At 46.6% G+C, this 24217-nt stretch overlaps 1 protein-coding gene across 4 annotated transcripts in view; it reads right to left on the bottom strand.

Moving 5' to 3' along the window:
* FANCI (FA complementation group I) overlaps window positions 1-24217 on the bottom strand; it is a 714639-nt gene that overhangs the window by 220156 nt on the left and 470266 nt on the right. For all 4 annotated transcript variants that reach the window (XM_069222692.1, XM_069222696.1, XM_069222693.1 and 1 more), the window contains one exon: window positions 5733-5849. In XM_069222692.1, coding sequence (XP_069078793.1) covers window positions 5733-5849 — 117 coding nt within the window. The remainder of the gene's footprint in view (window positions 1-5732; window positions 5850-24217) is intronic.

Raw genomic sequence — 24217 nt, 5'->3', positions numbered from 1 at the left:
AAGAGGCCCACGTGGCTGCCTGGCAGCTATCTAGCACTTGAACTTCGCATGCTTACGCAGTGGTCATGCCTTTTCTTTCTGGTGGACTGAACTCGCAGGCCCTCACGAGGTTGCTTTTTTGGCCAGTACACATCAGATCCTAATGCAGATTATGAACCATCTAGAAATGGGTATGCTTCTGCACGGCCCAACCTTTCTTCACTCCAAAATACCCCACGAAGAGTTGGTCATTCACCTAGAACTATTCTGTTCGAACAAGATAGAACGACAATGCTCTTTCTGGGTGCAGACAGTGGAGTCGCTCCTTTTCTTTAGAGGGATGTGGAGGAGCGTAAAAAGTAGTCAAAGTGATGGACTGTCCTACATAAAATGGAATGACCATTTTGGGAAGAAAAGGCTTTTGTGCAAAGCACAAGTTTGTCAGGGTAGATGGTGACGTAAGGACGATTGGATGACAAGGCCTGGAGCTCACTCACTCTACAATCAAAACAGCCTTCCTTGTGGCAATTACATCTGTCTGAAAAGAGCCTGAGGGGACAATTATGGAGCGACTCGAAAGGAGCACACCATCAAGATTAAGCTCCCACTGAGGCCCACTAAATGGTAAAGGGGAAAAAAGATGTACAAGACTTTTGAGAAACCTATTGAAAATAGGGTTCTTGAGAGAGATGCCTGTTGAGGCAACTGCAGGAAAGGAGAAATAGAGAGGTAGCCTTTGGGATTGCCCAATGCAGAGTCCTTCTGAGCAAGAGACAGTATGAAAAGAAGAACCTGAGAAAGAGGGGAAGAAAGGGCATCAATTTGTTTTTCTGCACACCATGCAATAATTATTTTGCAATGGCAGGCACATACCATTTTGGTGGAGGGACGCCTGGCTGCCAAGATCACATCACAGACTTCGGGATGAAGGTCGAAAGCTGTCAACTGCCACCGCTCAACCTCCATGCAAAAAGGCAGAGACTGGACAGTTTCGGGTGGAGAACCCTCCCTTGCTGCTGCAACTGAAGAGCATCTCGAATAGACAGCCTGATTGGAGGATTGATGGCCATGTTCTGTAGCTCGGGATATCAGACTCTCCGCGCCCAGTCTGGAGCCACACGGATAACTCAGACCTGGTTGTTCTGGATCTTCTTGAGAACTCAGGGCAGAAGTGGTATGGGCACAAAGGCATACATGAGACCTGCGCTCCTTACGAAATGAAAATTGTCTCTTGAGTGAGGGCCGCCTTGGAAACTAAAGCATGCAAAACTGCTGACTTTGTGTGTTCACAGCGGAGGTGAATAGATCTAACCAAGATTTTTCCCACGGCTGAAAGAGACCTTGTGCCACCTCTGGGTGGAGATGACTTTTGGGATTCACTAGGCATCTTCGGCAGATTTTGTCCACTCTGGTGTTCAGAGAACCCCCTATATGTTGAACCACAAGGCATATGCCCTGATGTTTCAACCATGTACAGAGACGCAGAAGCCTCTTGACAAAGGGTCCACAAACCCACCCGGCCCTGCCTGTTGCAGTACCATGTGGTGGGTGTGTTGTCTGTGAACACCTTCACTAGCCTTCCTTTGATGGAGAGTAGAAAGGCTTTTAAGGGCAGTCAGATCGCTCAGAGCTCCAACAAGTTGATGTGGAGTCGGGATTTTGCCAGAGACCAGAGTCCTCTGATTTCCACCTCTTCTGGATGGCCACCCCATCCCAGAAGTGATACATCTGTCAATACTGTGAGATCTAGTTGGGGAAGGGAGAGGGATCTGCCGCTGTCCCAGTCGCAGTTCGTTATCCACTACTGCAAATCTTTTGCAGCTCCCGTTGAGATCTGAACCATGTCGGAGAGATTCCCCTGATGCTGTGCCCATTGGAACATCAGGCCCCACTGCAGAACCGGCAGATACCAGCAGGCATGTGTCACTAGCAGGATGCAGGAGGCCATGAGCCCCAACAGCCCTGGAATCTCTCTCACCAAAATCTAGAATAGAGACTGAAACATAAGTATTATTGCCTGAATAACCTAGAATCACCGTTCGGGAGGATCAGCCCAAAACTGCACCGTGTTCAGAACAGCTCCAATGGAATGAAGTGTTTGAGAGGGAGTCAGGTGTGACTTCAGCATGTTGATAGCGAACCCCAGCGAATGCAGGAGGTCCACCATAGTCTGGCGGTGGGAGACGACAGCCTGGAGCCAGTGTGCCTTTAACAACCAGTTGTCAACAGAGAGGAGACTGGCACCCATGATCTCCATAGATGCGCTGCAACCACTGCCGTCTTTTTGGTGAACACCCAAGGGGCAACCACGACCCACTTCTGTTGTTGGCACCCTCTTATGGCTTCCTTGGCGATGAGAGCTGTGAGTTTGTGGTGAAGGAGTCACAGAATGTCCTTTGTCAGCTTGTCGGGGGAGGAGTGGCCACGAAGGGGAGTGAGTCGCCCCTTCGAATGATCTGCGAAAACCACCACCAGTAGGGCAGATGATGACGTACATTGCTGCCAACTGGATGCCCATGATAGTGTAAGCACAGATAAGGAGGGTTTGGAGGCTGCGGCTGCCTGGGGGAGGGGTCTGGCTGCCCAACCTATGAAGTTTGTGGGTACCGCAGCCTTTTACCGTGCAGAGGCTGGTGAGCGTGCATGGCGGGGTGGCTAGGCTGTTGCTATGAAAGGTGGATTGTGGGTGACGTGGGGCCATAGAGTCGTCCTCAACCAGGCGTGGTGCCTCAAGGCCACCACCGATAAAATCACTCTGCCCTGTGAGTCGGTCATGTCAAATCCACAATGCATGGTGAACACCGCTGCATCTCTCCCATCAGCAACATTCTGGGAGACCACTCTCTGGGCATCCACTGCGACCACTGGCAGCACCTGCGCAACCATGTCCCACAGCACGTGGGAGTAGCAGTTCAAAAGGCATGTGCAGCCTGTCCCACTGCCACGGACCAAAATGCCAGGCTGGTGTAAGGAAACACCTTCTTCCCCGACGCACCAGGATTTGAGAGAGAAGTAGAGGCTTGGATGACCGAGCTCTTTGGGGTAGGTTGTTGTGAGGAAGTTTGGGTCCCCTGGTGGGGCGGTGGCAGCCAGCGATCATCCTATTTACCAGAGCCCCTGTGCTGGGTTTTCACCAAGAAGCATGTCAGTGAGGGCTTCGTTGAACAGGAGTAGCAGGTCTGAGGAAGAGACTCCCAGTTGCAGCACCTCTGTCAAGACATTAGTCTTGACTGCCAATGAGGGCAACTGAAGTTCAAGGACCTTAGCCACTCTCCGCGCCACCACTGCAAATTACTCTCCCTCCTTGGTAGCCACGGTAGAGGTGGAAAGCATAACAGTATCTGGAGAAGTGTCGAGTCCACTAGCTTCACACAGCTCCTCACAACAGTCCATGTTGGGGTCTATATAGGGCTGGCATTCTTCAGAGTCCAGTTACCTCTCCCCCTCCTCCCTGAGTCCTAACCCATAGGAATAGGGCTCAGGCTCTGACCTGGAATGTATGGCTCTAGGAGGTGACGAAAACTGCGTAAATCAACACCGCTACGGCTCTGTGTCTGAGTCAGGGATTAAAATGGGGCAGAGCTGCCAGTAGGCTCAGGACCGGCGTCGAGGAAGCTTGAGCTGGTATGGCAGGGACTTGTCTGGATCCAGAAAAGGATCCTCGGGCCTGACTGGAGCTGGGGCCAAAGCCGCTGGCATGGAACCAGAAGGGGCCCCTGCTGACTCCTCAGGATCCGAAGGCGCACTAGAGGAGACAGTCCACATAAAAATGAGGAGCATGGCCTCACAATTCTTTCAGTTGGGCGGGAGAGACTCCAAGTCCCAGAAAATCGGGGAGGCGTGGAGACGACCCAGGTGCAGGCTCCACCGTAGAGCCAGTCCTTGATTGACAATGCTCCTGTGTCTTGCTGAGGTGAAGTTGAAGGTCTCTTCTATATCTTTTTCTTCTTCTGGCGGGATTTACCAAAGTGGACTGATGACAAAGTGCGATGATGATCTTTGACTCTGCTACTGCTCCCAAGACCTTCCTATCAAACGACGAGCAGCTAAGGTCTTGTGGGATCGCTTCCTCAAGGCCTTCGGGTTCATGGCACGGCAGTCAGAACACAACTTAGGGTCGTGGTTTCACTCGAGGCACCAAAGGCATATGAGAGGCAGGTCCATAACAGACATGTGCCAGTGACAGGAACCAGCAGGGCTTGAAGCTGGACTTCTTTAATGACATCCCTGCCACAGCATGAGGAAAACCTAAAAAAAGACTTGTCAAAACGTCGAAAAGTTCAGTCAAAAGTGACTGACAGGGTAGCAATTCTCTGGATCAGCACTGGCTGATGCGGAAAGAACTGATGTGAGGATGCCGGTGTGGTGCCTATACAGGCACATATATGGCTCCCTTGCTCGCTGTGCCACTGGATTCAAGCTAGCCTGACTGATGAGGGGTGGTACCACAAATCCAGTCTCATGATGTTTGTTTCCAGTGAAGGGAGGACCTTGCTTGGCAGTTCTGGCTAGACTGTTATCATGGGGAGCAGGGTCAAGACTGATTTGCATATGGCTGGGTCCAAAACTGGGGTGACGTGATAAGCAAAATAATGATGGATTAAACCCAGATCTGTGACTGGGGGTGAGTGTTCAAAAAGTTTCAACACTCCGTCTACATTTTATTTTGTGGTGTGCACCGTAAGTGATTAGGGTGATACCCTGAAACCGGTCCCAGGATGCTGGTTTCTGATCCACGGAGGACCTGGCTTCACAGTTCAGGCTGGACTGTTGCAATGGAGAGCAGGTTCAAGACTGATTTGCATACAGCTGGACCCTAACTGGGGTGATGTGGCACGCAAAATAATTAAGGATTTAACCGAGATCAGTGACTGGGGGCGAGTGTTTGAAAAGTTTCAACACTAAGACCATCATTATATTTTGTGCTGATGCACACCACTTAGATCGCTAGCTTCCTACACTAGATTGCTCTGCATCTTTAAGAAACCCAAGAGCATTTAAAATAACAATACAAATTATTGTATGTTTTTCCGAGTGAGATTTTAAAATGTGATAAACTGTGCATCATTTCTGAACTATATTTAATGTATCTTATAAGGATATTTTTTGGTATAGTGAAAACCCACCAACACCTCAACTTTCACATCCAAGTAAAGCTGTAAAAAAACAGTAATCGCCAAATCATTTACAACAAAGATGTTATAGTAAAGATCCTTATTATGAGGAACTGAGGAATAGATAGTGATGTTTAAGATACTGCAGAATTTTCCTTAAGAACAGTAAGGAATGTAAAGTCACTTACTTGCAATCATATTTAACCTTCATCAGCATACTACTCTGAATTCATAAACAACCAAATATTTCTGTACATGTGCAGGATCACTGAACACGTTTTATTTATATACAGTTTTGGTTTCATTTTTAACTATCAGTTGGCAAGAAAACTTGCTTGTAAAGCAACATTTTCTATCAACCGTGTTTCACTGAAAACTTAAAAATTTAACATTATATATCAGATTATCAAGGTCAATACAATTGATCAACAAGACTATCAAATGCAGAATATAAGCTATCATTGTATAATGATAAGCATATAGATGGGCAAGTGTAAATGTACTTTTCTTCAATCCACATTTACCTACTGCTTTACCCAAATATCATCTCTTTTCACAAGAGTGCATCATTAATGCTTCAGTAGGAGACATTTTTGACAAACACAGTCTCCAAGGTAACAGCAAAGTTACACACTCTACCTGTGCCGATGAAGGTTCTAGAAGCCGTGACAACGTAGACAATATGCTGATCAGTAAAAGAGCCTCCTTGCTGTTGAAATCATCTTCTGAACTGCTGAGTTGGTTCACAAGGGATCTCTTAAGGAGGAAGATTATTAATATTATTTGCATATTAAAATCTCAAGGAAAAAAGTAAAGAATTGGTTAGTCCCTGAGTTAACAATCACATCAAGAACAGCACTAGGAAAATCGGGAATAAATAAAAAAATAAACTTTTAAATTTTACAACCTTCCTAAAATGAGCAATTAGAAAGTGAAAAAAACATATTAGTCTGTGTTCAACTTGATCAGAACTAGAGACATCATAGAGCGGTGGTTCTAAACCTTCTGATTTATGTAGACGCCCACTTAATCATTACTTGAACCAGGGGGCCCACACCCAATCAGTATTGGCATCCGAAGACCCCCAATGAGCAAATACTGAAAGCCAGTGACCCTGGTCTAAGCATTTTCGATAATCTGACCATTAAAAATATAGAAACATCCAATAAATAAATATACAAATTATTTTTTTTGTTTAATTTACAAACAAATATAAAAAAATCTAAATTTGAATGTAGGGTTGGAGCTTTTCGAAATTCAATTGAGGCCACTCATCATTAATACTGTATTCTGTTGGATGCACTTGCACTACTCCCACGAATCAAACTAAGCATACTACCTTAATTTTTAGCTTTCAAATTCATATTCTAAAATATTAAACTGTACATTTTGCTTTTTTATGTATACTTTATTAATCTGTTAATATCATGTAATTTTCTAAACAGCAGTGGCCTCCCTGATTAGGTTTTGCAGACCCCCAGGGTCCCCGGACCACAGGTTAACAATCACCGTCATAAAGCATTCGACACAGTGGACTGGAGGTATCAGCAGCTGGTTTTGTGGCAGGCAGGAATGGGACCCTGTTTCTTTAGACTAGTCCATGCTTTGCATACTATTCCTACGGCCCACGTCCAGATTATTGGAACCCTTTCCCGTATGTTCCCCATTTCTCAGGGGACCTGTCAGGGCTGACCCCTGTAGGAAAGTAGCATATTTGTAGCATAGTTACCCCCCCCACACTTTTTGCCTGATGTCATTGTGTTAGACTATAGTACACTGGGATCGTGCTAACCAGGAGCCCAGTATCAGTGCTCTCGCCTTTAAATTTGGTTGTTTTTACACCCCACAGTTGGCATACTGGTGCACCTATGTTGGTCCCTAGTATATGGTACTCGGGTACCTAGGGCATTGGTGCACCAGGGGTCTCCCATGAGCTGCAGCATGTATTATGCCACCCATGGAGTCCCACGTAGACTGTGTCTGCAGGCCTGCCATTGCAGCCTGCTTGAAATGGTGCATGCATATTTCACTCTAGATATAAGGCTTGCCTTATATCATGGTCACAGCACATGCACTCTGTAAGGTAGGTCCTTGATCCCAAGGGAAGAGCGTGAGGGCACCTCTGCATGAGCAGAGGTGCTCCTAAAAACCCCAGACTCCATTCCCTGAGCTCAGTAAGTGCAGGAAAACCATTTTAAGGTATGTAGTGGACGCTGGTCAGCACAAATAGTCCAACTACACAATGGCTTCTCTGAACCTAGGCATGTTTGGTATCAAACATACTGGAATCATGCAACTACACCGAATCCAGTCTTAGTTGCATGATGCTATGTACTCTGGGGGTTCCTTAGATCTGTCTGTACAGCCGTGCAGGGTCTGCCTGCTAGTCTGTGCTGCTGAAGACCCCCAGACACTGTTCTGCACTCCTGCTGCTGCTAAGCCTAACTTGAGCAGGGGAAGGCAGAGCAAAGGGTTTCCTGTAGTAGGTAGGTGTGAACTCTTCTCCTTTAGAACTAGGTGTATGTGGGCTAGGGTGGGGTGGCCTTCCAGCGCCACAAGACTGCTTTAAAGGGCACATATTGTGCCCTCCTTGCATAAACCGGTTTGCAGGAGTCAAGAACCACTTGGTTCCCGCTCTGGCACGAAACCATACAAAGGACAGGGGAATGACAATCACCCTGTCCAACTGCTCCCCTAGGGAGGTGCACAGTGCTCTGCCAGATGGCCGGTTGGTTCTGCCACCTTGTAAAGTAGATGTGCAGAGGCCCCTGGGAGCATCTGACTGGTTAGGCCAGGTAGATGACATTCCTGGGTCCTTCTGTTAGGTGGGTCACTGCACATAGTGCCAAACCCCCTTTTAGGGTTATTGAAGGGCTCCCATTAGTGTGGGTCCTCAGATTCGTTGAGCAAGACTCTACAAGGAACTTTCTCCAAGACATCTTTTGCTCGTGGCCTCTGGAACCACTGCTGGTCTGCTTTTGGAACTGAAATAATACTGTATTCAGTTGGGAGGGCTCCCACTGCAACATTGTTTCTCCAGCTCCTGCAAGATTTCTGCAACATCCGTAGCTGTGCATCCTCTAGGGTCACAAGGACTCTGTCTGCATCCAAGAAGCAAGAATGTATCTCCCTTGGAGTGAAGAAGTCACTACCCTGTATCCGGAGGCACCTTACTATGACAACAACCGGCTGGTGGATCCTGCTGCCCCAATGGACAACAAAAGGCTCTGCAACACAGGTGGTGGTTCTGTGATCCTCTCTGGGTCCAACTTGTCTTCTGACGCACTGGGGAGATGGTGAGCCCTTGCTGCAGCCACTGTGCACCATGACTGTTGAGCTTACCAAGGCTTGTTGGCTTTTCCTGCAAGAGAACTTTGAGCTCAGAGAAGCCCCAGCCCCTAGAACTCTACAACTCCAAGTTAAGCTTCCACTCTGCAGCTCCTCCGATGTAAGACTCCTGTTTTGTTTTGCTGCTGAGGGCTCCCTGCGACTCCCTGTGACTGATGCCAGTGGGTCACTCGTGGGGCTCCAACGATTCTTGCTGGCTTTCCTTCCTGCTGAGGGTCAGCCCTGACTCCCCTCCAACGGTCGAGCCTCCTGGACCTTGCTGGTCCCCAAAATCCTGCAAACTTCCTGCAACTTCTTCTTGCCAAGGCTTGTTGGTGGTCGTGCTGGCCACTGACTCTCCAGCAATCCAGTGACCGACATGGGACAGCTTGTGGATGACTCCAAGAATCTTCCTGCATCCCCTGGACTCCACAACTGGACTTCTTCCTTTAACGACCTGCAGGAACTTCACCTCTAGGAGGATGCAAATTGCCGACCTGTACCGCCTGGACACCTCTGAGGGGTATGGACACTGTCCTCTTCTTGTTCAGGTTCTTCACATCCAGAATCCACCTTTGGGTTCCACCAACCTGGTCTACGGGTCACAACAGCAGCTGGATAAGTGAGGCTCCCATTGACCCCAATTAGGTTTTCCAACATAATTTCACCCCTATGCACCTGGGCTCCCTGGTGTAGGTACTCCAATCTTCTGGGTATCCACGGGTGGGGGGGACTATTCATCCTTCTTTGTGCTAACTGGTTTCTTCGGGGTCCTCTGTGAAGGGTCCTGAATCCTAAAAATTCCAACCGCAACGGTCCTGTGTTAGTCTATAGGACAGCCGGATCGATAACTACTTTGCACCCGGGCGCTTGTGGGACTTCTGATACTTACCTCTGGTAATCCCTTACTCCCCTAGCCATTGGGATCCTAACACACTTACCTTAGTTGGGCACCTGCATTCTTTTACCACTTTTTTAGTACATGGTTTAGGCCCCACACAAGGTCCAATGTATTTTTATGTGTTTCCTTCTGGTTGCTAAGCGTATATTTTGTGTGTAGATATCTCACAGTGGAGATATACCAACGTTAGTGTAGTAGTAGTAGTGTTCTAGTAAAGAATATTTTATTTTTCAACACCTGGTGTGGTTCTTTGTTGTATGACAATTACTGACTGACTATTGTGGTACTGCAAGTGCTTTACACTCCTCCTGGATAAGCTTTATCTGCTCACCACAGCTGCCCCTAGAGAGCTTTTGCTATCTGGATGCCTAAACACTATCACTAAGGGTTGCCTGGGCTCAGTATAGGGTGCCACACCATAACTGTACACCATAAAACTGAGCCAGCCTCCTACACCCCCATACCCCTCTCTTCTTCGCTTTGGCAATTGAGCCACTGGCAAAATTGATCAGGGATGATTCTCTCCTTCGTGGGTGAAATTAGGGCAAAAGATGCGAGGATCGCATAGCTCTCTAGGCAGATGATGTCCTCGTCTACTTGGCAGAACCCACCATGGGGGGTCCTCACTGCTTCCAGCTTCTCTGTTGTTTTAAGACCGCATCCAGACTCCAAATGAACTCATCTAAATCGGTCCTAGTGCCTCTAGCACCATCCTGAGACTGCTTTGCCTGGTAGGAAGTTGTACCCATTTGCTAACTGAGTTTTATCTATTTAGGCATCGGGGTGGCACTTCTTCACAAACTAGCCTGTTCCTTGAACCTCACACCTCTAACTCAGAGGGCCAACACTGATCTGGCATGGTGGAGGACCCTCCCATTTCCACTGCCGCTCTGCTGGTTTCTTGCACTGGATAGAGCTGCAACATCATTCCTTTGGCAGGGCACCAGACATCGGATCGCACTTCAGCACTGTCAGCATGGCCCACATGATGGACGGTTGGGTGTGATTAAGTTATATCTTTATTATTTGGCAACCCATCTCTTTGTCATACATGACTGGTTTAATGGGGGCTGGTCAGACCCACCCTATTGGCTGGAACTCACCCAGCTACCTTTTCCTCAGATTCTGGGTCTGTTTTACAGCTCCCCGATCTCTAGTAGCAAAGATTTTGTGACCAAAATGGTTTTCCTGGCACGGAGAGTGCCAGGAAAACACCCAGACTCAGCATACATCCTTTTCAGAGCACCTGGCTGCCTGAGGCAGCAACTTTGAAAGGCTTCGACAAATGGAACCTACTAGGTATATCCAACCTCAGAAATGTATGGATATCATCACACATGCGCTCCTTTCAAGATCTCCAAACTACATACCAGCTCTCCCACACCCAATTTTACAAATATCTCCAACTCCGCCATGCCCTTCATTCACGGCGCGCTTACACGACTCCCTCCCAGAATAACGTCCGCTAGAGGCCAAGCTCCGTATGGGGGCACTGGGAAAGGGGGGTGTTTCTCAAATATATAAAATGTTGATTATTAATGCACCGGGTGACCTGGACCACATCAGAAGACACTGGGGACACTGGTTGGGATCCCTCGAAGACAAGGACTGGTGAGATGCCTTGAAAGCAACCATAACTACAACCATGTCTTCTTGCCAACGAATGGTTCAAACATACTACCTTCATGGGGCTTATCTTTCACCAGCTAGGTTGCACCGGACGGGGCTCCACCCAAATCCTGCTTTCCCCCAATGCACGGACACCTTGGTGGATTTCTTCCAGATGATTTGGGTATGCCCTCTGAATCAGAGGTTTTGGACTGTACTGTTGAGTGAGCTCGCCGAGGTCCTGGGGTGGGAGATCCCACTGTTCCCATTGGTAGTTCTGCTGGGAGTTATGGAGGGCATTGAGGGCAAACATGCGGATCATATTTTTTTAGGAACTGCCATGATAGCGAAGACAGACATTGCAGCACATTAGAGATCGTCTACACCTCCCACCCTCTTGCGATGGAGACAAGGTGTGGATTGGTGTGCGAGGCAGGAGAGGTCAGATCAAGCCAAGATTCTCCCCCATCCTTCGAAAATACCTTGTGACACCTCCAGACACAGATGTCAGTCATAGTTTGTGAGGTATTGATGGTTGAGTTGGTCAGCGATCACGCCCGGTAATGTCCTGATGTTCTAGCCATGTCTAGAGGCACAAGGTCCACAACCCCACTCCATCCTGTCTGTTGAAATACTACATTGCGGTAATGTTGTCCGTGAACACCTGAAACAGCCTTCACCTGATGAATGGGAGGAAGGTTTTCAAAGTCAGGTGGATAGACCCAGCTACAGCTCGAGAAGGTTGATATAGATCTGAGATTCCATCGGAGTCCGGAGTCCTCTGATCTTCACTACTCCCAGTCAGGCACCTTAACCCAGAAGTGATGCATCGGTCACTATTCTAGCTTTGGTGGGGAAGGGAGAAGGCTCTGCTACTGATCCAATTGAGGTTTGTCGCCACCTATGCAGATTTTTGCAATCTCCCCTGAGATATATACCAGGTCAAATAGATTTTCCTAGTGCTGGGCCCATTGGGACCTCATGTCCCACTGTAGAGTTCGTATTTCCCATCTGCCCTATTTCATCAGCAGGATGCAAGATACCATCAGTCCCAGTAACCTCAGAGTCAGTCTCATTGAGATCCAAGACCGAGGCTGAAACATCAGGATCATTGTTCGAATGTCCCAGCCCCTCCACTCTGGAGGGTAAGTGCAGAACTATACCATGTTTAGAATGGCTCCGAAGAAAGGGAGCATCTGAGGAGGAGTCTGGTGTGATTTTGGCATGTTAATTTTGAATCCCAGTGAATGCAGATTTGCCGTAGTCTGGAGGTGGCAGATGACTGCCTGAGGCAAACCCACCTTCAACAGCCAGTCTTCAAGGTAGGGGAAGACTAGAATCCTTGACCTCTGCAGATGTACTGCAACCACTGCCATCAGTTTTGTGAAAACTCGAGGTGCACTGGTGAGGCCAAGAGGGAGCACAGCAAACTAGAAATTATTTTGGACTACAGTAAACCGTAGGTAATGCCTGTGGGCCTGCAGGATGTAAATGTTGACATATACAACTGGAGGTCCAACAATATCATCCCATGTCAGGGATTCAAAGGAGCCAGAACCTGAGCCACAATGAACCTTTTGCATTTCTCTTTCCATGGGAAGATGCTGAGGGCGACGATCTAGGACTGGACAGAAGCCTACATCTTGTTTCAGCAACAGAACGTAGTGGGAATAACAACCACTCCCTACTTCTGAAGGTGGCACACTCTTGATGGCTGCTATGGCCAATAGGGTCTACACTTCACCTGACATAGCAAGGAGAGATGGTCCTCTTTCACCCTATCTGAGGATGAAGGGTAACAGGACTTTCAGGATTGGAAGGCCATAACCCAGCTGTATGATTTGGGACAGTCACTTATCTGAGGTTATTGTTGCTGTTGGGGAAGGTGGTGCCTTATCCTGCCGCCAAAAGGATAGGTGTGCTGCGCTGAGGGCCTATTAAAGAGCTTTGGAGGCTGTGGCAGCCGGAGGGGTGGGGGAGTGGACAGTACACTGGGTGTGGGTTCCCCATCCTCTGATGGGTCTGAGTCCCTGGTCACAAGAATACTTGGAAGCCTGCTGGCCGGGAGAGGGTAAGGTTGGAATTGCAGGCACTTAGAACCTCCGTGTCAGAAACCCAAGGAGAGGCCTAGGCATCTGGAGCTCACCTGACTCTCCTTAAAACAATCCAGCACCATGTCAGCCTTTTTGCCCAAAAGATAGGAGCTATCAAGGAAAATAAATATCCCTTGAAACCTCAGTCAAACTTAGCCAGGCATGGTGGCAGAGTGCCACCGTTGAGGTCAAGGCGCTGCCTAGCAAGTAGGTGGTGTACAGTCCACACTGAATGGTGAACTTCGCTGCATCCTGACCATCTAGCTATGTCTGGTTAAGGATGGCTCAGCCGTTACCTGTGAGCTGCAGCTGAATGACACAAGGGGTGAGTGTATTGTCCCAAGAGGCATGAGGTGTACACCAACTGCAATGCCAGGCTGGTGAAAGAAAATATTATTTTCCCAAAGATATCCAGCCTCTTTGATTCTCTATCCGGTGGGGTGCTAGGGAATACGCTCAGGTTTACTTTGCCCATCAAGACTTGCACCACCAACCTCTCAGGAAAAGGATGCTCAGAGAGGAAGGTCAGGTTTCCAGGGGCAGGGCTGTGTTGGCAGGCAATCATCCTATGTAAAGGAGCCCCCATGCACGTTTTGGTCAAGGGCCCCTGGAGAATGCTGGTGAGGGCCTCATTAAAGTGAAGTATAGCTTCCACAGATCTTACCCCAAGTTGAAGGACTCAGCCAAGACACTAGTCTTGCCCTTGACAGAGGGAGGCTGCACTTCAAATACCTCCGCTGCTCTTCGAATCACCATTGTCAATGATGCTCCTTCTTACCTGGAGTAGAAACCAAGTCAGAGTCTGGAGATGTTTCCAAACCACTAACGTCACCCAGATCTTCATATTAATCATCCCCTGGAAGGATTCATCCTCCAGGACGCCATAGCCCTCCTCATCATCAGCCCGTCTGGGATGGTGGGTCTGTCAAAGGTTGGCAATTCCACAGTGGGTTGGTGTGGTCCACCCAGCACTGGTGTCGATGTGGAATGTTGTCATCTCAGATTAGGCGAGGAGGATTCGTTCCTCTTCATCGAGTGGCATTGAAGGCTCTGGAAACAGTGCTGAGGGGACATGAACCGGCGAAGGTGTTAGTGCCTATGTCTGTGTCAGTCCAGATCCATGAGCTGATCTAGAGGGCCCAGCTGGAGTCGGGGAAAGCACACACCAGCGGTAGCCCAGCAGGGGCACCTCTCAGCTCCGTGGGGCCAGAAGGCAAAGCAGAGGAAGCCACTATCCCAAACATGGAGTGCATGAAGTCATAGAACTCCCTGAGGTGGGCAGAGACTGCTCCAGTTCTGGGGAACTCTGGGAAGCGTGGAGCAGACCCGTCTGCCATCCGAAAGAAGGAGCAGACCTTGGCCGCAGATTCCATGGGTGGAGTGCAGGAGCTAGGCCTAAAACCATGTTGCTTGCTACGAGAAGCTAAAGAACACTTCAACTTCCTCTTGTGCTTCTGGTCATCTTCAATGACGACGACTTGGAGCAGGATTAAGATTTTCCACATGCTTAGGAGGTAGAACGGGCCCAAGATCTCCCTTGGGAACAGGACAGAGAACGGCATGGAGCCGCCTTTTGCTGCGCCACCAGGAGCTTCATTGCCCACTCGCACTTCACCTTGGGATGCTTGCAGTTGGCCAAGGGTTCGATCCCAAGCACCACAAGCTAATAAAGTAGGGATCAGATACAGACATCTATCTATGACATTCCTCACACTGTTTAAATCCTGAGAGCTTGTTGGGGGACATATCCCTCGCACACTGGAAGTAAAGCTCAAAAAGAATTGACAAAAGGTTGAAAAAAAAAAAGTGGTAAAAAAACAACAGAGCTAGCTCTCCGGATCAGCACTACTGGAACGTAAAGAAAGGAACTGATGTCAGTGCGATGGAGTGGCAGCTATATGGGCACTGCACACGTCACTTCTGTAGCAGACCATGTTAACACAGAGCCGCTCTATGCCACCTACCAGCATGCAGAGGTACTGCTCAAGATTCTATGGATCCAGTCCAGTGTCTGGGGAATAATCCACGGTGATGAATCTGTGGTTACAAGGCTCTATCAGGAAAAAACAAGTATTATCAAAATTAGGTAATGTGTGTGTTGTCCTGACACCCCTACCAGGTGAACACTGCAAAGCCACCCTAAACCTGTGTACATAACCCCCTGCACGTCAGCATGCCAGTGTTTTTCACTCATGCCTGTGCTACAATTACCCTAGCTTAGGGTGGATCTAAGCTTATCTCGTCAGTGCGGGGGATAGTTCACCTAGTAGTCATACACCATACAAGAACAGAGAACATTCACTTTGTATCAGTATTCATATGAATAATTTCTCAAAACAATATAAAGGTTTTTGTGACTCCTAGTGTGGGCGTACTGATTTTTTTAAGTTACAAGTTACAAATGTATTAAACCAAAAAGCTTCAAATAAAATTGAGGAAGTCATTTGGGGATATCATACTTTGCTACTTCCTCAATAAGTGGCTACTGGTGTGCTGCCTATTTTTGTTCTCCCATTTTACGAGTAGATTTTTATATAAAATAAAAGCACTCGAGTAGAAACATTACTTTTTAATTGCCAGGTGGCAAATTGTGTGAAGCCTAAAAGGGTTTTCTATTTCTGAAAACTGGTATTGTAGTGTACAGCACTTTTTGCCATTTCAAAAACTGTCAACTCACAATATATTGTCATGCGAAACTAGAAGAATGGGCTACAATGTACCCAACCTGTAGGTAATGCATGCAAACGGACACAAAACTGGACAAGCAACAAATATCAGACGAAAATCAAACAAAAGCATAATTGTATACACATGGACACACTTATGCAGTCCAAAATATTTTATGCCAATATGGTTGTCTCATTTACAACCTGCTCTATGACAAAATTATCCAAGTAAATGCCACATATCGGCCCAGGTCAGGACTCACATACACGGTTTACTACAATCCCATCTGCCAATCTTACGTTCATAGCCAAAGGCGAACAACCCCCACCCCCTGTTATATGTACGCCATATCCCCACACACCACTTACTTTGTAAAGTGAAAAACTGCAGCCACTGTACAGATTCTTTTCCTGCCTGCCAGTGCGTTTATTTATCATCATACATGGTATGTTGCTAGGTACTAGGAGGTGATGCCTGTGTAGCTGCACACGCATGACCAGACATATGTCATCATGTCGGGAGCATAGAGCAGGGATCCTCTAGGGACAATGGGAAATGCAGCCCTACCGTAGTGTGACAAAAATTCTTCTGATATTATTTAGACTGTGTAAGAAATTGGGCTACAAGTTGTGCATAATGTGAGGTTTAGGCAAGTAATAGGTCCACAATTACAGGGAACCAGGCACACCACTGTAGCACTTGTCTGTCTCAGTGTAGCGAAGCAGAGCAGTCCAAGGCCTACTCAGGGGAGGTGGTGTGTGCCAGTAATCACCATTTGCTGGCACCTAGTAACAACACTAAGTAACTTATTGTCCAGTCAGTTACCTTTCTTCAAAAAATGAGAAGTACAGTTACTACACACACACACACACACACGCAAACACATACACACACACTACCGAAAGCTATGCAGTAATTTCTAAATATATACATAAGGCAGATTGTAATATCTTTGGTGATATTCTGCAATCACATTTTACCATTACTGTGTCATAACCCCCAGAAATATCACAATACCCCTCACCCAAACCAGACAGAACATCACAATATAATGGGGTATCACTTTAAGTATAGCAGGCTTTGTCGGGGGGAGGGAGGGGCACCACATTACACTATAAAACAAGCCTATTGCCTTTGTCAAAGGGTCGCCACGCTAAAAAGATCAATAACAATATGTTAAAAATATCACCATTATATGCTGAAATCAATAACCATGTTGAAATGCACTCATTATTGTCAACAAAGCATTGCAATATTCATACAAAATCACCACCATCAATAAAATGTCAATACAACTTTTAGAAGTAAACATCACATATGTTTATAACTTTCTTCAACACATTTAAGCCACATAAAATGCAGCCATGGAACCAACTGCTGGAAGATGATACACTCCAAGGCTATAGAACAAAAGCTCCAGCCTTAGCAGTGATAACATAATAGTGAAAAGCCAGGGAGTCATGGATTTCAAGGCACCAGAAACGTAAGGTCAGTGTACAAATTCACTTCTGCTTTGTAACTCCTGCAGCCCCCATGACACTCCTTTACTTCATTGGTGGTGCCTCTGAACTCCTGTGGCCATGACAATAACACTTTTGAAGGCAGAACAAGCCCCACAGGCCATTATTAAATGATCCATCTGTGGGTGGTATTTGATGAAAGGCTCGGTCGCTGCTCGTTGAGCCGCATCGCTGATTTTAGCTGCCATGTGGTTCCTTTTTTTTTTTTTTAAAGGGTTGTCCAGTCCCACCTGGGACACAGTCTAGCTGCCTCCCTTCTCACTGGAACAGCACAGAGAGCCACTCCTGCACTGCCCGCTGGCTCCAAGCTCAGCTGACATTGAGTTGTGATGGTACAGAAGCTGGGCTTCTTTCTTCCTTGCGCCTGTGATCCATGTGGGCAGAAGGATTGCTGCAGCCCTCCAGTCCCCGGGATGAGGTCCCAGGACCCTTCATTTGTCTTCAGGGCCTAGGGATGGGGTCTCAGGCCTCATTCATACATACCTCAGCCTGGGAGATGGGGTCCTCGGACCGATAAGCTGGGGAGGAGGGGCCCGATGCAGACCCGTCCACCAAGCAATTATTATTTAATACTGCACCAACCCTGTCCTGGGAGTAAATTTCAAAAGTGCAGCACAGCCCAACACTCTCTGTTTTCGAGCAGGGGATTAAAGGTTAAAATCTTTGCAAGTTCATAAATCAGTCCCCATTCGGCAGATTCAGATGATCTTGGGCTGGTTTTACACCTGGTGGCAAGTTCTAGCCGCCAGGAACATTTTCAGCAGGTCCCCATGCCTCAAAAGTGTTTCACTCTGCATGGAGCTATTTTCACTGGCTCCCTGTGCCAGCTGTCTCCTCTGATGTGCTCTCCACAGACCCCATGACCTCCTGGCTGTCTTGCAAGGACATGGAGTTGGGGGAGGGGGCATTGGGAGGAGGCTGCAGAAGTGCCCAGGTCTTCCCCAAACCGGCAGTTGGAGAGACCCACTAGTCCTACAGTCCGCTCTAGATAGAGTCCTCAGTGCACTACGGCATCAGGGGGATAGTCCTTCCAGCTTTCCATTGTGTTGCTGCAGTTGCAAGTCCAGGTCTAGAGTTTTGCTCTTCTTCATGTTCTGGGGTGCCATTTTTACCCCCAGTCTAGCTTGTTAGCGGGAATACTCCCACGGACTAATCCTCACCCTTTTCATGGTTTGGCTCCAGCCTGATAGCAAAAAAAAAGGCTGGTGTTAGGTTGCTTATTGCGTGCTAGAGAAAGACTCTTGGAAGTGTAATCAGCACAGGGTCCTAATCCTCCCCCAGCCATCTTGTCCACATCTCACGTTTTGTGCACTTTCTGGCTCCAATACGCATTTCCAGTAGAAGAGCCAAGACAAGCCTAGGCAGCTGGAAACTCCCAGAACCAAATGGCAGGAAAATGCCAATTTTCTAAAATAATAATTTAAAATCTGATCTCACCATTAAAGAGGACTTAAAATTACAAGTCAGAAGAGTGAACTAGTTATTTTCTGAGTGACTATCAATTTAGCATTTAATAAATGCACCAGAGTAGCCCAGTGGACCTCTGTGGCAGGGGTTGGACTTGCTACAGTGACAATCATTTTTGGGTATATTTCAACATTAATTTCTACATGCCCTACTTTTAAATGTCTGCACCCTGACTTCATGGGCAATAAGGCCTACATATGGTTGACTTATTAATACTCAAAAGGAAGGATCATGCATATCAAAAGGGGTGTTTTGCAGGGTTAAATTTGTAGGTTAAAACTGCTGAAGGCAGTTGACCTGTGCACAGCTACCAGGCTGCGCACAACTGTACTTTCTCACATGCAGTCTCTACCCATGCATACACGCTTGTTCAAGTGTAACCAGCCCTGCGCCCCTTAAACTTGCTGTATCACAGAAGCCATATCTTAAAAGCCGGAAAATGATAGTAAACATGTGCAGTCCAATTTACCACGTAATTAGTGGGAGTGGTATTCAGGTAGTGAGACTCACCCATCATAAAGGTCCAAAACCGGGTGATCAAAGAGCAAAACAGCCTGGCGTACTAAATAAGTGGAAACCCATTTTGCAACAGACTGTATACACAACCTCTTTCACACACATTAAATATATGGGTTGCCTTCCTCCATTTTCACATAGTGTGCAACTACAAGGTAACTGTTCCCCACACAGAGGAGATAAGCTCAAATCCACCCTAAGTAAGCTCTGCCACAAGTGAAAAACTACACTGGTATGCTCACGTGTAGGGATTAATGTATACAAGTTCAGAGCACCTTTGATTAGCAGTGCTCATCTGGTTGGGTTGTCAGTGCACCACAGACATTTACTCACTTTGCTAAAACTTGCTTTTATTTGTAAGTTAACACAATTAACAAAATCATGTTCCTTTTGTTTGTTCTAATTCTTCCGGCAGATGTTCTTTAATGTGGAAAACATTACAGGTGTGAGAGCATTAGGCCTTACTGGTATGCAGAGCACGTGTGATTAAGTAGGCAGGGAAGAATAGGAGCCCTGGAGAAGACAATAGACCCTTATAGGTTGTACATCCGGCCGAAACATATATGTCTATGTAGCTGAACCATAATAGTTCTATGTTTAGCCCTCTTGGTTTTCAGCAATAATCGAAGGTTACCAACAAATATTGAAAAGTCCATTGGGTGCAACCTTAGGATATTTTTATCTGAGCGCCTGCTCTATTCCAGTAAAACACTTATCTAAAAGCTCCCTTCATAGGCTGAGTCTACAAGAGTGGTATTTACCTAATCTGGTGGGGCCAGGTCACATATGATGAAGCATGATATTATAAGTTGTGGTTCAGATGACCTGTCCAGAGTGTTCTATATCCTGGTTTTGTCTTTTTATTGGCTTACAGAAAGTAAGCTGCTTCCATTAGGGTGCCAGATGTGTATACATGTGAAAGCAAGGAGGGTGTGCCTTTGTTGTTTCCTCTGCCTCCTCTTTTGAGTATTTAGTATTGCCATGAGGACAGGTGGAGATGTGCAGGCTGGAGATGACACCTTGGGTAGTCGATGGAGAACCCCAGGATGATCAAAAGAGTAACTGTGCATAAATATTGGTCAGACCAGCTGAGGTGAGTCAGTTTCAACAGACAATCATTCAGATATGAGAACATATTTTTCCACTGACTTACGAAGATGGGTTGCAACCATCTATAATACCTTGTTAAAGACTCAAGGAGTCGATGGAAGGCCAAAAAGGAAGACGACAAATTGGTATTAGTCCAACACCACAGCAAACATTTAGTACCTCATGGGTGCAAAAACAGATGCCCTGCAAAACCAGGGACAATACCAAGTACTGAAGATACACAGCTTAAAGAACCTGATTAAGAAAAAGAACCCAGAACGAGCCCTTCAGCATGAAGGAGTTGAGAGCCCTGAGAATAAGAATGGGCCTCAGGGTGAGCTGGCCTGGAACTCAAGGCAAGATGCCGCTGTGAGCTGGAGGTCCAGCTGAAAATTATGCAGTCAGCTGAAATCATGACTTAAGAAGACGTCTATACCCTCTCACAATCCTGTGCTGCTAACGGGACCAGCGCAGCTGGACCCACGACGGATCAGTGGGGCCAAGGAGTTTGCCAAGACAAGAGTTTGTGCAACTTTCCTCAGCAATGACACAGGGGCCAAAATGGCAGCCACCTGAGTTAAGTAAGCCAGTTGGACAGGGTTCAAAAGAAAGAGAAGACAGAGAGCCAGCGCTGATCACTAGGAGAGATCCCCTGATGTGGCGTCAGACAGCAGTGACCACCATACACAGATAATGCTCAGAGGTGCCTGGTCCGCTTCAGAGCCATGCGAGGTAGGCGGCCGGAGTGTGTGGAGCGCTGCTGACTGAAGACAGAAACTAAGATCCTCATAGGCCTTGCTATAGGATCCTGACCATTGGTACTGGAAGAATAACTTGCTAGACGGGGCTGTTCTCTCTATGTTAGGATCATGCTAAAAATGGTGGGAAAGAGGAGCAAACAATCCATTCTATCCTGGTGAGGGGCCTTTGCTTTAACTGAGAAAGGTGGCAGAGTGGCTATGAACAACAGGTGTCAAAGATAAATCACCTAAACATCTTCCACGGTGGGGGTGGGAGAGACGCAGCAAGTCCATTACTGTGTATGGTGAAGACTTCAGTAACCAACCCTACCACTGACGGCGACTCTTCTGCTCTGCCACCTCAGGCGACCCAAAGGGGAGTCACTATCACCAACCGGAGCAGCTTGCAAAGGGGAAACAAGGGGGAGTGTTACAAACCACCCAGAGATGGACGGGGTAGATCCTTGTGGCAAGAAGGCATTCTCCAGTGTATCTCACAAGCAGGCCCAAGCCAACAAACTTGAGAAATATGCCTTCAGGCGCATGTCAAGAGGAACCCAGGCTGTCTATGGAGGCAGGACCAAATCTACACAGTGACCTCAAAAACAATTTGAAAGAGCTATTAGAGGCTGGTAAAAATCACAGTTTGCTCTTGAAACAAAAGTTGATAGTCACGTTGGACATCAATTAACTGAGAACGGACTTCCAGAAAATGACATCTAGGGTGAATGTGGCAGAAAGAATCCTGGAAGAACATTTAGACTCTATAAAGACCCTCAAAACAGAGGTCAATTGACTCTCCATGATGACCCAGCACCACATGCTAGAGTAGAAGATGCCAAAGGCAGATTGGGGTGCAATAATGTCCACCTGGAGGGCCTTCCTGAAAAGGTAGATAGCATGGAAGTTGAACAATCTGTGGAATACGTAATTAGAACTATGGTCAAACCGACACACCTGTCTCGATTCCTTGTCACAGAGAGGTTACATCGAGTCCTCGGGTGACACCAAGGCCAGGAGAGTGGCACAGACCACTGTTCACAAAATAACTCAACTATAAACTATATTACAAAGACCAGGACGCAATCCCGTAAAGGAGGAGGTTCAGGCAAGGTGGCGCACTTTTGACAAGGCCAAAACTGAACTCCGCAAACATAATTTCCAATATATGCTGCTTTTTCCAGCTAAACTAAGTCATTTTAGAGGGCAGTTTATGGATCTTCATGCCTGCAGAGGAAGTCAGGAAGTAGCAGGAAGGATGGCACCCTATGGAGTGGAAAAACACATGGAGGCACACACAATGGAAGCAAATGTAACTCAGAGATCTGCCTCTCCAATGGAAGCAAGTGGTAACACGACTGAAGGTGGCCCGATGATAAGTGTTCGAAAACGGAGTTGTGGTGCCAGTACCCGCTAGATGAGTAAGGCAACAGACTTTGAAGATGATGTTGTATGCACTGCCAACCTAACAAGGAGCAGGACGGTGGCAGCAGTGACCACCCATTCCAAAAACCCCATCTGAAAAGGGCTCTAATAGTGGGGTGAGAATTTGGGGTTGTGTGGGCGCTCAGGATCATAAATGGCACAAATTTAATTCAAACATCAATGAGAGCAAAAGAAAGAAGGGGTGCCAGCACAAGGGAACACACCCATCCCTTACAGGTTCAACAACCCAACAAACAATGGTACAGAGTGCGGCACACCTTACAGACACTTATTTATACACTTAAAAATTCAATAAGTAATCTTGACGAAATCAAATGTCCATTTATAATGTGCGTTTGAAAAGTCCATTCGTATTTGACGATTTGAATAGTTTTCTCATATGTTTGAAAACACCTCCAGTGGTACAACTTAAACCATGTTTGAAAACACCTCCATAATAGTACAACTCAAGCCAACACGTGTTTCGTCATGGGAAATCCTTGTTGAAATCCCAAACGACTTCTTCAGGGCTGTAATTGTAAGTGTATTCATTGAGTTAGAAACCAAAATACTAGAACTTAGTCCTTGAAGTTTCAAGTAAAGAACAAAATGAGTGGAGAACTCAAAATTAAACCCAAAGTGCAAATTAGCTGGAACATTTTCAACAAGTGTCCCTTATATTCAAGAATCACCCAAAAAACGTGGGATAGGACAAAAAAGAGAATTGTGTAAGAAATTAAGTTAAACTAACCACAGACACCAAAACAATACGTTAAATCACAAAATATAGAGATAAACTCCACATTAAAAGGATAGACGACTACTGGCGTGTGCTAACCATCAACTCAGAAATCCATGCAAAGAGTACACCCCTGTGTCAATCTACATACTTATTAAAATCATTAGTCATACCTCCTAATTAATAGGATTGACCACTTCTATACGTCATCAATAGTGTTCATCCAATTTGTTTTGATGTGCAGGTTGTAGACCGAACTCCTACATACAACACGTGAATACGTGAAATAGAAAATGTAGATAGGATCTATTATCTTGTAAAGTTAAACACTGAAGCCACATGCTCAAAGGCTGTTCAACAACAAGTGGGTCAACAATACCACACTTCAATGACCTTTATTATAGGGTCCACAACCTAGTATGCACGATTTTCCATGTCCAGTAAGTAATCGACCCACAACTCAGCAAACGTCAGGTATGTAATCAAATAACGGCGTTCAGATCTAACGTGAAACCAAACAGTACAAACACGATTTATTAGCATACATCCTTCAGTAATATGATCACGAAGTTAGAGACCACAATTGAAACAAAGCCAACCCCATAATATCCCAAAATATCAATCTCAAACCCAAGTCCAAATGTAAAGAAGCATCCTGAAAAATTATACACAGCTTCTAAAATTCTGTAAAGTGTAGACTAGGAAGCTGTTAAGGACATGCCGTATTCGCAGAAGACCGTGACCGAGTCTCCTGTCAGAACCAACGTTATTGAAAGAGTAAAAAATACACAAATCACATACAAGCCGGTACTCACCACAATCAGGGTAAAATCGCACTGTTCTCAAATATCAAGGAGCACGGAGACGCGAGTACGCGACTCCACTGTCTCGTGTCTGCAACCCGGAAGTCAAAAGGACTGCCGGTTATGAACCAACACGCAATGCAATCAACCTAGAAAACGGACTACCGATAGTCTCGGAAGTCAATGTAACTCCGGACTACGGCTCGGTCGAGCACGATTTTTTCAAATG

Source organism: Pleurodeles waltl, chromosome 3_1 (genome assembly GCF_031143425.1).
Source record: "Pleurodeles waltl isolate 20211129_DDA chromosome 3_1, aPleWal1.hap1.20221129, whole genome shotgun sequence".
NCBI lineage: Eukaryota > Metazoa > Chordata > Amphibia > Caudata > Salamandridae > Pleurodeles > Pleurodeles waltl.
The sequence above is the reverse complement of the archived record's forward strand: the minus strand, read 5'-3'. Positions and strand labels throughout refer to the sequence as shown.